This window comes from Bombina bombina, chromosome 5, assembly GCF_027579735.1.
Source record: "Bombina bombina isolate aBomBom1 chromosome 5, aBomBom1.pri, whole genome shotgun sequence".
NCBI classification, from domain to species: domain Eukaryota; kingdom Metazoa; phylum Chordata; class Amphibia; order Anura; family Bombinatoridae; genus Bombina; species Bombina bombina.
Genome location: NC_069503.1, coordinates 191,037,914 through 191,051,134, shown reverse-complemented (window position 1 = coordinate 191,051,134; position 13,221 = coordinate 191,037,914). Strand labels below are relative to the sequence as shown.

At 38.1% G+C, this 13,221-nt stretch overlaps 1 protein-coding gene across 8 annotated transcripts in view; it reads right to left on the bottom strand.

The window, feature by feature from the left end:
* RBM33 (RNA binding motif protein 33) overlaps positions 1-13,221 on the bottom strand; it is a 559,965-nt gene that overhangs the window by 198,875 nt on the left and 347,869 nt on the right. For all 8 annotated transcript variants that reach the window (XR_008402508.1, XR_008402509.1, XM_053713813.1 and 5 more), the window contains one exon: positions 4,098-4,733. Coding sequence is in view for 6 of the 8 variants with exons in the window: in XM_053713813.1 (XP_053569788.1) it covers positions 4,098-4,733 (636 nt within the window). In the remaining 2 variants the exon portion in view is untranslated. The remainder of the gene's footprint in view (positions 1-4,097; positions 4,734-13,221) is intronic.

Genomic DNA, 13,221 nt, shown 5'->3' with positions numbered 1-13,221 from the left:
CTGAATTCTCAAAAGTAATGAATGCAGCTGTGAACTCTTTCCATTTATGGAGAAAAAGGCTTTCACATTTTACAGGGTCCTTTGGAATGTGGGACAAAAAAAATTCCTCTGGGAGGCGATATGAAACCTATTCTGTATCCTGGAAAACAATGTTTAAAACCCAGGGGTCTTGAAAAGTTTGAGACCATACCTCACGAAAAAAAGCGTAATCTGACCCTACCAGAAGAGAATCTGGATCACGGACCGCACTTCCATTTCCCTTACAGTTTTTGTCCTGAGAGAGAAAAGCTACCTTTCCTCCAGTCACAGTAGAAAATATAGTATCTAGACCAGGTCCAAATAAAAATTTTCCTTGAAAAGGAAGAGAAAAGTCTGGTTTTGGAAACCATGTAAGCCAAGGATAGTTACAACCACAAGGCCCTTCAAATTAATACTGATTGCATCAATGAAGGCATTAGCAGATCTTATAAGTTTTAACTTATGTTAAAAAAAAAATCTTCCTCTACAGAATCATCTGATAAATTATCAGATAGATTTGGTCTGAACAATAAACCCGCTTGATGAAATCCTTTTCTGTGAACAGACTCTAATTTCTGGTCCATTTGGACTTTAAAATAAGAACTATCCTCAGTCTAAAGGAATAGTTGTGCACTTAGCTAAAGTGGAGATAGCCCCATCCACCATAGGAATAGTTTACCAAAGCTCAATACTAGAAACCAGTAAAGGAAACATCCTCTTAAAGGGACACTCAAGTCAATATACATGATTCAGATACAGCATGTAATTTTAAACAACTTTCCAATTTACTTCCATTATCAAAATGTGCACAGTCTTTTTATAATTACACTTTTTGGCTGATGGTTGTAGACTATTTACTGGTGTTTTAAACTTTGAAGCTGGATTATAAGGAAAACGTGGTTTGGACCATTCCTTAGCAAAAAAATATGAAACATCTTCAGGCACGGGTAAAACTTCTGGAGTTTTAGCAGAAGGTTTGAAGTCCAGTTGCTTGACAGACTCTGCCTCCTGAGATAGAGACTCCTATAGACCTAGAACACATAAACCCTCTTATCAAAAGTGTGAAGATTGAACATAAAAGATGAGGATTCGGAAACTCGATCAGTGACTGACTCCTGATCATCTGAAATTATTTCACCTGAAGTGCCAAAATCCAAAAGAAAGCATTTAGCGGATTTGATCTTCTGAGATTGAGTTACTAGATAAACCGACTGTAGGTTGAGCATCAGGCACAGTCCATTTGCGCTTACTTGAAGTTGAGCGCGCAAAATCTGAACTACTCCCTTGTACAGAATAAACAGAGGAAGGGCACGTTCCTTTAGAGGCAAGGGCAGCTAAGCTTATTAGAATGCATCATTTGATCCATACAGGAATTGCAACTTTAAGTGTGTGTGTGTTGTACAACGCTAGAATTAACTTTCACTTTAAGGATCTTGAGCGGTGGTGACATTTTCAGTATACTCTAAACAGACAGTAAAAAAGAAATAAAACACAGTCAATGCCGCCACCCAGGCAGGTCTTAATCCCGCAGCCGCCGCCTCCCAGACAGGTCTTAATCCCGCAGTCAACACCGCCAACCCAGGCAGATCTTAATTCCAGAGTCGACACCGCCTCCCCAGGCAGGTCTCAATCCCGCAGCCGACACAGCCTCCAAGGCAGTTATGGCTCCCTCAGCCTACGCTGCCTACCAGGCAGGTATTAATCCCTCAGCCTACTCCCCACCTCCTAGGCAGGTCTCGATCCCACACTCTATGTCGCCTCCCAGGCAGGTATTGATCCCTGAGCCTACGCATCCTCCCAGGCAGGTATTGATCCCTCTCTGCATACGCCACCTCTCAGGCAGGTATTGACCTCACTGCCTATGCCCCCTCCTGAACAGGTACTGATACCTCTGCCCTACTCATCCTTCCAGGCAGTTAATGATTCCTTTGCCTGCACTGTCTTTAAAAAGACTCTTGTGGCTCACAGGGCCAGCTTTTTTTTTCCCTGGTCCACAGACTCTGTAACAGGACTCCCCTACAGGGAAAAGTGTAGCCAGAAAGCAGGTCCTAAAACTCAGCTATTGGAAACCCTGAAAGAGACAGGCAAGATCAACCGTTCCAAAAGGAGCTACTCATCATGCTTTATTTCACTCAAGTAATGGCTTGTGGGCTTTCACCACCTTATCAAAGAAATGTTTAATTATGAGTAATTAAACAACTTTGCAATATACTTTCATTATTTATTTTGCCCCTTTTTAGTGTACTTTAGCTCTGAAAATTGAAGTTTCTAATTCTCAGAACATAAAATGCACCCTGCTGATTTTGTAATGCAAAATAAGGCAATTAGGGGGTTGAGTTTGGCTATTGAAAACTAACAGCAGTAAAAATCATGTTAATTTGTTTTAAAAACATTAAGGATTAATGTATATGTAATTCTATAGCAACACAACAGAAATGTCTTGTAATTACAAGGTGTTTACTGTCCCTTTAAGATCTGCAGGAACAAGAAAGACATAACCTGCAAGTGTATATTATAGAAATAACAGGTCAAATACTGTATAGCCATTTTAAGATATCCCTTGTACCTTCAAAAAAAAAAAAAAAATTTAACCCAGAGAACATTCTGCAAATAATGAAAAATAAGAATGTATAAAAGTTTAAAGATATAAGGGTGTCCATATCATGAATCCATTTTATAAAATATAATTGCTAGAAAAGTGTAATTGCATTTTACCCACATTTAAGTCAATGTTAACTATATAAACTGGGTCTTTCTAAGTGTTATGGTAAATGCACAAATAGTAGTTGAATGTTAAAATATTGAACAGCAGTGACAACTCATAATAAACATATCTTACTTCAAACCCTATAATATTTTAGAGGAGAATGTTGACTAAATAATATAAAGAATAAGACAGATGGGACAAGAAAAAAAATAATTTAAATTCAAGGAGGAAATTAATATGTAGTAGAAAAAAACGTCCCAAAATTGGGAATATAACAATGTGTCTAGTGGCCTTTTCATACGGAGAATATGCTCATTCATGCAGAAGTAATAAATTAATCCGAGGGACAGATTAATGCCTACTGGCCTTAAAGAACATGAAACTCTTCAGGGGGTTTCTGTTTTTTAAATATTAAATAGTAATAATGACATTCAAATTTTGCTTTGTTTTGGAGAGCAACACAATCCAAAATGCATTCCTCATATAGTGGTGTCAACATTGATAGATGTTGCAAAATAATCTTTGTATTAATAATATGAGAAACTAAGTTCTTGTGTGTTCCTATCTATCAACTTGTTTGGTTCTCCTAAGACGTGCGGTATCTATCTAAACATATGGGTGATCAATCTAAAAGTGTTTTGTGACTGGTGACATGTTCCAGTGGTGAGCACAATTAAAAAACAATCTATCTGCCAACACAGCTTTCCTACTCGCTCTCAGAGTCAGGGTCTATCACTGGGTTGGCTGCAGATTACCGTTATGTTTGGTCACCAAAGCCCATTACTAACCTTCCACAAAATGTTCACACAGCTGTGCTTTTATGCTGATTAAGTAACAGACTGAAAAAAAACAACCAAAAACCCCCCCACACAAATAGTATAATTTGTTATTGACATTTTCAGTTAAGACCCGGCTACTATCACTGGAACTTGAGTCATCTTGAATATTAAAGCTTAGCTTTAGTAATATTAAAGCCATTCTCTAATTTAGATGAGAAACCTCTGTGCAAAAATATACCATAATACATTTTTAGTATTCGCTCTCTTGTAATCATTCTTGAATGGTTCAAAGAACTCCAACTTCCCAATTCTTCTAGGTGCATGTGATAAAACCTATACTGTGCTCTTCATCACCTTTACAAGTGCTTATAGTGAAGACGGCCGTGTGAATTTTCATGTTACAGTGTGACCAGGGTATTACAATACATTCCTTCTCTTCAACGCATACAAGAAAGGACAGTATTTAACAATTCAATTCAGGGCAGACTAAGTAAATTCGCTCATTGCATGTTTTCATATCACTTGTGTTTTACTTTTGACCAAGTGCTTTGCAAAGAAAAGAAAAAATGCAATAAAATAAATTTTGGACTCACCCCTCCTGATAACTTAATCACTCGAACCTTAGGGGTGATAATAGGTCCATCCCCACTTGTACTATTTGATCTCTGCATTACTGTCCTTTTTGCTCCTGCTCTCTGCTGCCGACCCTGAGGTGAGGCCACTTGTATAGTCTGTACTTGTGTTATGGAAGCTATGGGTCCAGCAGGTCGTACTCGCTGCACTTTTTGGAGTTGATTATCAGCTGTAGCAATATTTTGCACAGTCTGCTTCACTATTTTCTTTTGTTTTCCTTGAACTGGTGTATTTGTTCCAGCTGCCTGCTGAACTGGAGGGATTATTGCTGGTGAAATTGTAGTCAATGTCTCTGGAATTTGGGAGAAGAGTCTATTTTTTACATTTAACCTTGTCTGCAGGCTAATGTGAGGCAATATGGGGTTACCATTATTTGCAACTTGCAGTGGTTGTTTCTCTGGCTCAGGGTGGCTTTGCTGAGTAGTTGTAGGTTGTTGTTGCTGTTGTTGAGAAAGTCTTTCAAGTAGCTCTTTCTTTCTTGCACCTGCCTGCTGCTGACGCCTCAACTCCTTCTGTTTCAGAATTTCTTCTCTTAATCTCTTCTGTTCTTCTATCTTCAAACGATATTTTCTGGTCTCTTCATCCTCACCAGGAAACTGTAGAAAAGATGAGAATGTTTAGTACAATAATTATTAGTGTTTTCTGCAATCAATAGTTACATCGATAAACCAACGTCAATAAGAATTGTCTAATTAATTTAGAGTATGGACAAACAGAAATGATTTCAGCATTCCATGAATAAGGGTTTAAGAAACAACTGCAATACCAAAGAAACCCTCCTGTCACATTGTTTTATCTTGCTTGTGTCTGACACACCAACAAAAGGTAGTGAGGCAAATGGCCTGAAAAGGTTTGATTACAAGTATTGATTTTTCTTACAGAATTTTAAAGCCTGCTCTCAAACTCATTTGTCACACAATAATTGGTTATAATGAACACCACAAGTCAAATGACTGACCTTGAACTCAAACACCCTCTTAAGAATCAAAATGATGTCAACTGCAAAGCTGGAATATTAATGGTACACTAAAGCATCTTATTATTCTGTACTCATGCCGCTACTCGGTGAATATAATAAGCATCAAATAACCTTTGTTCCGTTTCTGCACCTCAAGTAACAAATGTTAATGTACACTATTCTGTTCTACTGTTTATGAAGAATCAAGACTATTGTCAGTAACTTTGCATCTTTCAACCAAATATTTTTTAACAGACCTATACATTAAAGATGTTTTTGGCACAATTTCTTTAAACTCCTTTAAGTCCACATAAACCACTATTCTATGTTTTATTTGCCACTCACTTGGAGAGACAGAAACTTCTGAACTTCTTTAACAACCTCTCCCTACAAAGGGAAACATTGCAAGTGGGGTCTGAGACGTAAGCAGTTTGAGAGTAGTTTTCTCAGCTGTGCTCTATCATATGCATAATACAAGACATTTTAGACTTGAATATCCCTCTTAAGTGGATTTTCTAAACCTAGATATCAAAATAAGAATGTTTTCCCCTATTAAGAGATGTTTGCTCTTGTAAGTCATTTACAGGAATATTGAGCAATCTACAGATTTATACATTTATGTGATCAAACAAAGCACCCGTAAAAGATATAAAAATTAATTTCTTTCATGATGTCGAGATTCCATGAGCCATAGCATGTGGGATTAAAGAGAACTAAGTGGATGCCATACACATTTGTTCAATGGAAGCCTCATTCCTGAAAGCCCATGAGGTGGCAATTGCATTAGTTGAGTGAGCAGTAATTCACTTTAGGGAGACTTTCCCACACCAAGTATGATTTACGAATTAAAGCATTAAGCCAAGTGACTAAATAAGTTTTGTAACTTACTGTCCCTTATAGGGAACACAAAAATTTATAAAAAAAATAAGATGTAGAATTTCTATATTCTTTTGTAGCCTGAATACTTTAAGGCCCTGAATTGACAAACAGGATGTGGATTACTCAAATTATGCAATGATGGCATTCTACCTGAATGAAAATGCTGGTTACCCTTTCATTGCTAAAGCACTTAAGAGTTCTGCCTCAGTGGTTGATGTAAGCCACCGCAAGGACATTGTCTGACTGAAATTTCAGAAATCATTCCTATCTTAATATGGGCCGGCTCTGGAGAGCACTGAAGATTGTGTGGAGTTCCACAATGTTGATTTGTCTTCTCAGGAGGCAAGTTTACCAAACTTCCTGCACTCACCAATGAGTGCATCCCAATCCGACATGCTGACATCCATGGTGATCACCACCCAAATTGGACGAAGAAAGGAGGCTCCCTGAATAAGAGATTGGCGAGTCTGCCACCATGTTAGGGACTGCATTGTCTTTAAATATAAAGAGATCATCTTAGACAGTTCCTTATAACCGACATTCAACTGATGCAACATTTTTAGTTGTAGTGTAAGTAAATGGAATCTGGCAAAGGGTGAGCCATCTGAAGCCACTACCTAGAGACCTGCTATTTCCATGCATTGAAGGGCTGAAGGAAGTGAATTGAGCTTCAGAAGAGCACAGGCCTTCTGCAATTTAAATCTGTGTTGATCCATGAGAGACGGTTGCATAGATACTGAATCTATTATGAAATCCAGGAATGAAACCCTGGTCCGATGAATTAGATTGCTTTGGGAGGTTGATTTGACATCCGTGAATATAAAGGAACAGAAGAACTTTGCATCTATTTTGAGAGAGACAGCTTGTACCAGAATGTTACCTAGATATGGAGCTGATGTTACCAGACCAAAGGGAAGGGACACAAAATTGATAACACCTATTTAAAAGGCAAATTTGAGGAAATTAACATGATCCCTGAGGAAAATGCAAATAGGTATTTTTGAAGTCTATCTCAGACAGAAATTGACCCTCCAGCACTAAATGAAGTATGATGGAACTTTAAAAAAAACATAATTTATGTAAGAACTTACCTGATAAATTAATTTCTTTCATATTGGCAAGAGTCCATGAGCTAGTGACATATGGGATATACAATCTTACAAGGAGGGGCAGTTTCCCAAACCTCAAAATGCCTATAAATACACCCCTCACCACATCCACAATTCAGTTTAACGAATTGCAAAGCAGTGGGGTGATGAAGAATGGAGTAGAAAGCATCAACAAAGGAAATTTGGAAATAATTGTGCTTTATACAAAAAATCATAACCACCATAAAAAGGGTGGGCCTCATGGACTCTTGCCAATATGAAAAAAATGAATTTATCAGGTAAGTTCTTACATAAATTATGTTTTCTTTCATGTAATTGGCAAGAGTCCATGAGCTAGTCACATATGGGATATCAATACCCAAGATGTGGAGTCTTCCACTCAAGAGTCACTAGAGAGGGAGGGAATAAAAATAAAAACAGCCATATTTCGCTGAAAAAAATGATAATAAATAAATAAATCAAAAGTTTCAACCAAGAAGCCAAGGAAATAGCAGAAGCCTTCTGACCTTTCCTAGGACCAGAAAATAAAACAAATAGACTGGAAGTCTTCCTGAAATCTTTAGTAGCTTCCACATAATATTTCAAAGCTCTTACCACATCCAAAGAATGTAAGGATCTCTCCAAAGAATTCTTAGGATTAGGACACAAGGAAGGGACAACAATTTCTCTACTAATGTTGTTAGAATTCACAACCTTAGGTAAAAATTGAAAAGAAGTCTGCAAAACTGCCTTATCCTGATGAAAAATCAGAAAAGGAGACTCACAAGAAAGAGCAGATAGCTCAGAAACTCTTCTAGCAGAAGAAATAGCCAAAAGGAACAACACTTTCCAATAAAGTAGTTTAATGTCCAAAGAATGCATAGGCTCAAATGGAGGAGCCTGTAAAGCCTTCAGAACCAAAATTAAGACTCCAAGGAGGATAAATTGATTTAATGACAGGCTTAATACGAACTAAAGCCTGTACAAAACAGTGAATATAAGGAAGTATAGCAATCTTTTGGTGAAATAAAACAGAAAGAGCGGAGATTTGTCCTTTTAAGGAACTTGCAGACAAACCCTTATCCAAACCATCCTGAAGGAACTGTAAAATTCTAGGAATTCTAAAAGAATGCCAGGAGAATTTATGAGAAGAACACCATGAAATGTAAGTCTTCCAAACTCTATAATAAATATTTCTAGAGACAGATTTACGAGTTTGTAACATGGTATTAATCACTGAGTCAGAGAAACCTCTATGACTTAAAACTAAGCATTCAATTTCCATATCTTCAAACAATGATTTGAGATCCTGATGGAAAAACAGACCTTGAGATAGTAGGTCCGGCCGTAACGGAAGTGGCCAAGGTGGGCAACTGGACAACCGAACCAGATCCGCATACCAAAACCTGTGTGGCCATGCTGGAGCCACCAGCAACACAAAAGACTGTTCCATGATGATTTTGGAGATCACTCTTGGAAGGAGAACTAGAGGCAGGAAGATGTAAGCAGGTTGATAACACCAAGGAAGTGTCAGCGCATCCACTGCTTTCGCCTGAACATCCCTGGACCTGGACAGGTATCTGGGAAGTTTCTTGTTTAGATAAGAGGCCATGAGATCTATCTCTGGAAGACCCCACATCTGAACAATCTGAGAAAACACATATGGATGGAGAGACCACTCCCCTGGATGTAAAGTCTGGCGGCTGAGATAATCCGCCTCCCAATTGTCTACAACTTGGATATGCAACGCAGAGATTAGACAGGAGCTGGATTCCGCCCAGGCAAGTATCCAAGATACTTCTTTCATAGCTTGGGGACTGTGAGTCCCACCCTGATGATTGACATAAGCCACAGTAGTTGTGATATTGTCTGTCTGAAAACAAATCAACGGTTCTCTCTTTAGCAGAGGCCAGAACTGAAGAGCCCTGAGAAACCCCTGGGTTTTCAAACCCCTTCTGCTGTCAGAGATCCCCAAACAGCTCCCCAACCTGAAAGACTCGCATCTGTTGTGATCACAGTCCAGATTGGGCGAACAAAAGAAGCCCCTTGAACCAAACGATGGTGATCTATCCACCATGTCAGAGAGTGTCGTACATTGGGATTCAAGGATATTAATTGTGATATCTTTGTATAATCCCTTCACCATTGATTCAGCATACAAAACTGTAGAGGTCTCATGTGAAAACGAGCAAAGGGGATCGCGTCCGATGCTGCAGTCATGAGACCTAAAACTTCCATGCACATAGCCACTGAAGGGAATGACTGAGACTGAAGGAGCCGGCATGCTGCGACCAATTTTAAACGTCTCTTGTCTGTTAGGGACAGAGTCATGGACACTGAATCTATCTGGAAGCCTAAAAAGGTGACCATTGTCTGAGGAATCAAGAAACTTTTTGGTAAATTGATCCTCCAACCATGTTTCCGAAGAAACAACACTAGTTGATTTGTGTGAGATTCTGCAGTATGTAAAGACTGAGCTAGCACCAAGATATCGTCCAAATAAGGAAACACCACAATACCCTGTTCTCTGATTACAGATAGTAAGGCACCCAGAACCTTTGAAAAGATTCTTGGAGCTGTTGCTAGGCCAAATGGAAGAGCAACAAATTGGTAATGCTCGTCTAGAAAAGAGAATCTCATAAACTGAAAGTGTTCTGGATGAATCTGAATATGAAGGTATGCATCCTGCAAGTCTATTGTGGACATATAATGTCCTCGCTGAACAAAAAGGCAGAATAGTCCTTATAGTCAACATCTTGAAAGTTGGTACTCTTACATAACGATTCAAAATTTTTAGATCCAGAACTGGTCTGAATAAATTTTCTTTCTTTGGTACAATGAATAGGTTTGAATAAAACCCCAAACCTTGTTCCTGAGGAGGAACTGGCATGATTACCCCTGAAGACTCCAGGTCTGAAACACACTTCAGAAAAGCCTGAGCTTTTACTGGATTTACAGGGATGTGTGAGAGAAAAAATCTTCTCACAGGAGGTCTTACTTAATCTGCCTCCTACCAACTGAGCTGGCATGAGGGCCGCACCTTTATGCGGATTTAGGGGCTGACTTTGGTTTCCTAAATGGCTTGGAATTATTCCAATTTGAGGAAGGCTTCCAATTGGAAGCAGATTCCTTGGGGGGAGGATTGAGTTTTTGTTCCTTATTCTGACGAAAGGAACAAAAACGGTTAGAAGCCTTAGATTTACCCTTAGGTTTTTTATCCTGAGGCAAAAAAACTCCTTTTCCTCCAGTGATAGTTGAAATAATAGAATCCAACTGAGAACCAAATAAATTATTACCTTGGAAAGAAAGAGATAGTAATCTAGATTTAGATGTCATATCAGCATTCCAAGATTTAAGCCACAAAGCTCTTCTAGCTAAAACAGCTAAAGACATGGATCTAACATCAATTTTGTTAATATCAAAAATGGCATCACAAATAAAATTATTAGCATGTTGCAGTAAGCGAACAACGCTATATATGTCAGAATCCAATTCTTGTTGCGCTAAATCTTCCAACCAGAAAGTTGATGCAGCCGCAACATCAGCCAAAGAAATAGCAGGTCTGAGAAGATGACCTGAATATAAATAGGCCGTCCTTAGATAAGATTCAAGCTTCCTATCTAAAGGATCCTTAAAGGAAGTGCTATCTTCTATAGGAATAGTGGTACGTTTAGCAAGAGTAGAAATAGCCCCATCAACTTTGGGGATTTTTTCCCAAAACTCTATAGATTTTGCTGGTAAAGGATACAATTTTTTTAAACCTTGAAGAAGGAATAAAAGAAGTACCTGGCTTATTCCATTCCCTAGAAATCATATCAGAAATAGCCTCAGAAATGGGAAAAACCCGTGGGGAAACCACAGGAGGTTTAAAAACAGCATTTAAACGTTTATTAGACTGAACGTCAATAGGACTGGTTACCTCAATATCCAAAGTAATTAACACTTCTTTTAATAAAGAACGCATATACTCTATTTTAAATAAATAAGTAGATTTGTCAGTGTCAATGTCCGAGGAAGGATCTTCTGTTTCAGATAGATCCTCATCAGAAGAGGATGAATTATTATGTTGTTGGTTATTTGAAATTTCATCAGCTAAATGAGAAGTTTTAAAAGACCTTTAACGTTTATTAGAAGGTGGAAATGCAGACAAAGCCTTCAGGATAGAATCAGAAACAAATTCTTTAAAATTTACAGGTATATCATGTACATTAGAAGTTGAAGGAACTGCAACTGGCAATGTACTATTACTGATGGAAACACTATCTGCATGTAAAAGTTTATCATGACAACTATTACAAATGACATTCGGTGGAATAATTTCTACAATATTACAACAAATGCACTTAGCTTTGGTAGAACCGATGTCAGGCAGCAATGTTCCAGCAGAAACTTCTGAGACAGGATCAGATTGTGACATCTTGCACAATGTAAGAGAAAAAACAACATATAAAGCAAAATTATCTATTTCCAAATATGACAGTTTCAGGAATGGGAAAAAATGCAATAGCATAGGCCTCTGAAAGTAAAAAGCAAGAGGCAAACAAACAAGGGGTATTGAAATAATGAAAAAAGACGTAACGTAAACTCTTCTTTGGCGCCAAAAATGACCGGAAATGACACACTTGCGTCACTAATGACGCCGCCGTGTGAAAGGTCTCGGCATCACGTATGACGCCGGAAATGACGAAGTTGCGTCACGAACGTACTTTTTCGCGCCAAAAATTTTTTTGCGCCAAGAATGACGCAATAAAGTTTAGCATTTGACACACCCGCGGGCCTAATACCCGCAATTGCAAGAAGTAGTCAATTGAAAAAAAGACTAAACCCCAGGTAAGAAATAAATTTCTTAAAAATATTTACATTCCCAAATATGAAACTGACAGTATGCAGAACGAAATACATGAACCTGCTCATGGCAAATATAAGTACAATACATATATTTAGAACTTTATATAAATGCATAAAGTGCCAAGCCATAGCTGAGAGTGTAAGTAATGAAAACATACTTACCAACAGACACCCATCCACATATAGCAGATAGCCAAACCAGTACTAAAACAGTTATTAGTAGAGGTAATGGTAAATTGAGAGTATATCGTCGATGTGAAAAGGGAGGTAGGAGATGAATCTCTACGACCGATAACAGAGAACCTATGAAATAGACCCCCGTTAGGGAAATCATCGTATTCAAATAAGTGATACTCCCTTCACGTCCCTCTGACATTCGCTGTACTCTGAGAGGAATCGGGCTTCAACAATGCTGAGAAGCGCATATCAACGTAGAAATCTTAGCACAAACTTACTTCACCACCTCCATAGGAGGCAAAGTTTGTAAAAACTGAATTGTGGGTGTGGTGAGGGGTGTATTTATAGGCATTTTGAGGTTTGGGAAACTTTGCCCCTCCTGGTAGGATTGTATATACCATACGTCACTAGCTCATGGACTCTTGCCAATTACATGAAAGAAAATAAAAATGGTTTAGGATCCAAAATGGGACTGAAAGGAATAGAACCCTTGATAATGTTCCTCTAAAGAGACCGGAGTAATAGCTCCCGGAGTGAATTTCAAGTTGCTTGAATATTTGATTAAAGGGACATGAAACCCAAAAAATGTATTTCATGATTTAGGTAGAACAAAGTTTTAAACAACTTTCCAATTTACTTCTATTATCAAATTTGCTTCATTCTCTTGGTATAATTTGTTGAAGGAACAGCAATGCACTACTGGTTTCTAACTGAACACATAGGTGAGCCAATGACAATCGGTATATATATGCAGCTACAAATCAGCAGCTGGAACCAAGGTTCTTTGCTGCTCCTGAGCTTTCCTAGATAAACCTTTCAGGAAAAGATAAGAGAAGGAAGCAAAATAATATAAATAATATAAGTAAATTGGAAAGTTGTTTAAAATGGCATGCTCGTTCTGAAAAAGGAAATAAACAATGTGGGTTTCATGTCCCTTCAAATATTAAAATACTCCAGCTGAAGATTCACAGGCGGAATGTAGATCAAGAGGGTTTATAATTCTGAATCTTTATTCTTTTAGGGGGAAAAAAGAGGATTAACAATCTATAGGTGAAAATAGTAATTATTGTTGTCATTCATATCTTTGGGTTTTACTGTATCTATTAAGTAAATCCATTTGCACTTCAAATCACC